This window comes from Peromyscus maniculatus, chromosome 4 (genome assembly GCF_049852395.1).
Source record: "Peromyscus maniculatus bairdii isolate BWxNUB_F1_BW_parent chromosome 4, HU_Pman_BW_mat_3.1, whole genome shotgun sequence".
In the NCBI taxonomy this organism is placed as follows: Eukaryota; Metazoa; Chordata; class Mammalia; order Rodentia; family Cricetidae; genus Peromyscus; species Peromyscus maniculatus.
Window position 1 is genome coordinate 63812671 of NC_134855.1, and position 1532 is coordinate 63814202.

The 1532-nt window shown below is 40.7% G+C and overlaps 1 protein-coding gene across 1 annotated transcript; it reads right to left on the reverse strand.

The window, feature by feature from the left end:
* Positions 1 to 596: 596 nt before the first annotated feature.
* Positions 597 to 1532, reverse strand: LOC102924051 (olfactory receptor 5T18). Its single transcript, XM_006989764.3, has one exon. It carries the CDS (start codon positions 1530 to 1532, stop codon positions 597 to 599), a length of 936 nt encoding a protein of 311 aa, XP_006989826.3.

Genomic DNA, 1532 nt, shown 5'->3' on the forward strand with positions numbered 1-1532 from the left:
CCTGGAACTCACTCTGTAGCCCAGGCTGGCCTCTAACTCACCTGTCTCTGCCTCCCGAGTGAGTGCTGGGATTAAAGGTGTGTGCCACCACCGCCTGTCTGGGAGGAGGTCTTAAATACAGGCTTACAGCACAATGGAAGAACCCCAGAGGGCAGAAGTTTGCTATCAATGTTTTATATCTTGCATCTAAGTTGTTAACACCCATTATGCAGGATACACAGACAAGGAACTTCACTTAAGCATTCAGGAGGTTGAAACCTGGGAGGGAATTAGCATAGGGAGGATATCAAGGTCATGGTCAGCAAGCAAGGCAACAGTTACCCCAAACAGGGGCCAGGGACCTACAGGTCCCCCTTTTACTAATAAATGAAATTCTGACTTAGGTTGCATGGGATGTCAGCAGGTCACCTTACCCCTCATGGAGACGCCTGCCTAGGCCACACAGGCGCTCTGTCTTAGGCAACAATGATTTTATGTTTGAATGTAGTATTAAAGATTGGTGAAAAAGTACAATGGAAAATATGTTAGAAAATGTAACAAAACTGCTTATTAAGAACTTATAAAGAGACAACAAAAAATTAGTTTAATTTTTTAATTTAATGTTTAATATGAAATTTTTTTCTCAAAAATCTTCTCATTGCCTCTTTTACATCTTTGTTCCTCAGACTGTAGATGATGGGGTTGAGCATGGGAATCCCAATGGTGTAAAATATTGACACTATCATATCATACTCCAAGGAATAGTTCGAACTAGGTCTCACATACATGAAGAGGCTTGTACCATAACAAATGGACACAGCAGTGAGGTGAGCTCCACATGTAGAGAACACTTTCCTTTTTCCTTCAGCTGAATTCATCTTAAGGATTGACAACAAGATGAAAGCATAGGAGACCAAAATGATCAAAATGGTGACTAGTTCTATGGAACTCACAAAAAAGAAGAGCAATAACTCGTTTACATATGTTTCAGAGCAGGAAATAGCAAGCAGGGGAGGTATATCACAAAATATATGTCTGACTTCATTGGAACGACAGAAAGACAGGCTGAAAGTGGCTACTGTGTGGATAACAGCATGCATAATTCCACCAGCATAGGAAGCAATGATGAGTGACACATAGATTCTAGGAGACATGCTCACTGCATACATAAGTGGGTTGTGAATGGCTACATATCGATCATATGCCATTGCTGCTAAAAGAAAGCATTCTGTGGTTCCAAATGTAACAGCAAGGAACATCTGTGTTGCACAGGCATGAAGTGAAATGATTTTGTTTTTTGACATAAATCCTGCTAACATATTAGGCGTGATATCTGAGGAATAGTAGGCATCCACAGAAGACAATGCGCTGAGGAAGCAGTACATGGGGTTGTGGAGTTGGGAATCTCCAATGACTAAAATAATTAGTCCTACATTCCCCATTAGAGTAAAAAGGTAAATTGCTAGAAAGAGGAAAAAGAGAATGATCTGAAGTTCAGTGTTGTCGGTGAGTCCCTTGAGAACAAATGTAGTAGCTTCTGTGATGTTCTTCAT

What these genes read in the sequence shown, in the direction of transcription:
- LOC102924051 (XM_006989764.3), bottom strand. Translation starts at nt 1,532, where the DNA reads ATGAAGAACATCACAGAAGCTACTACATTTGTTCTCAAGGGACTCACC.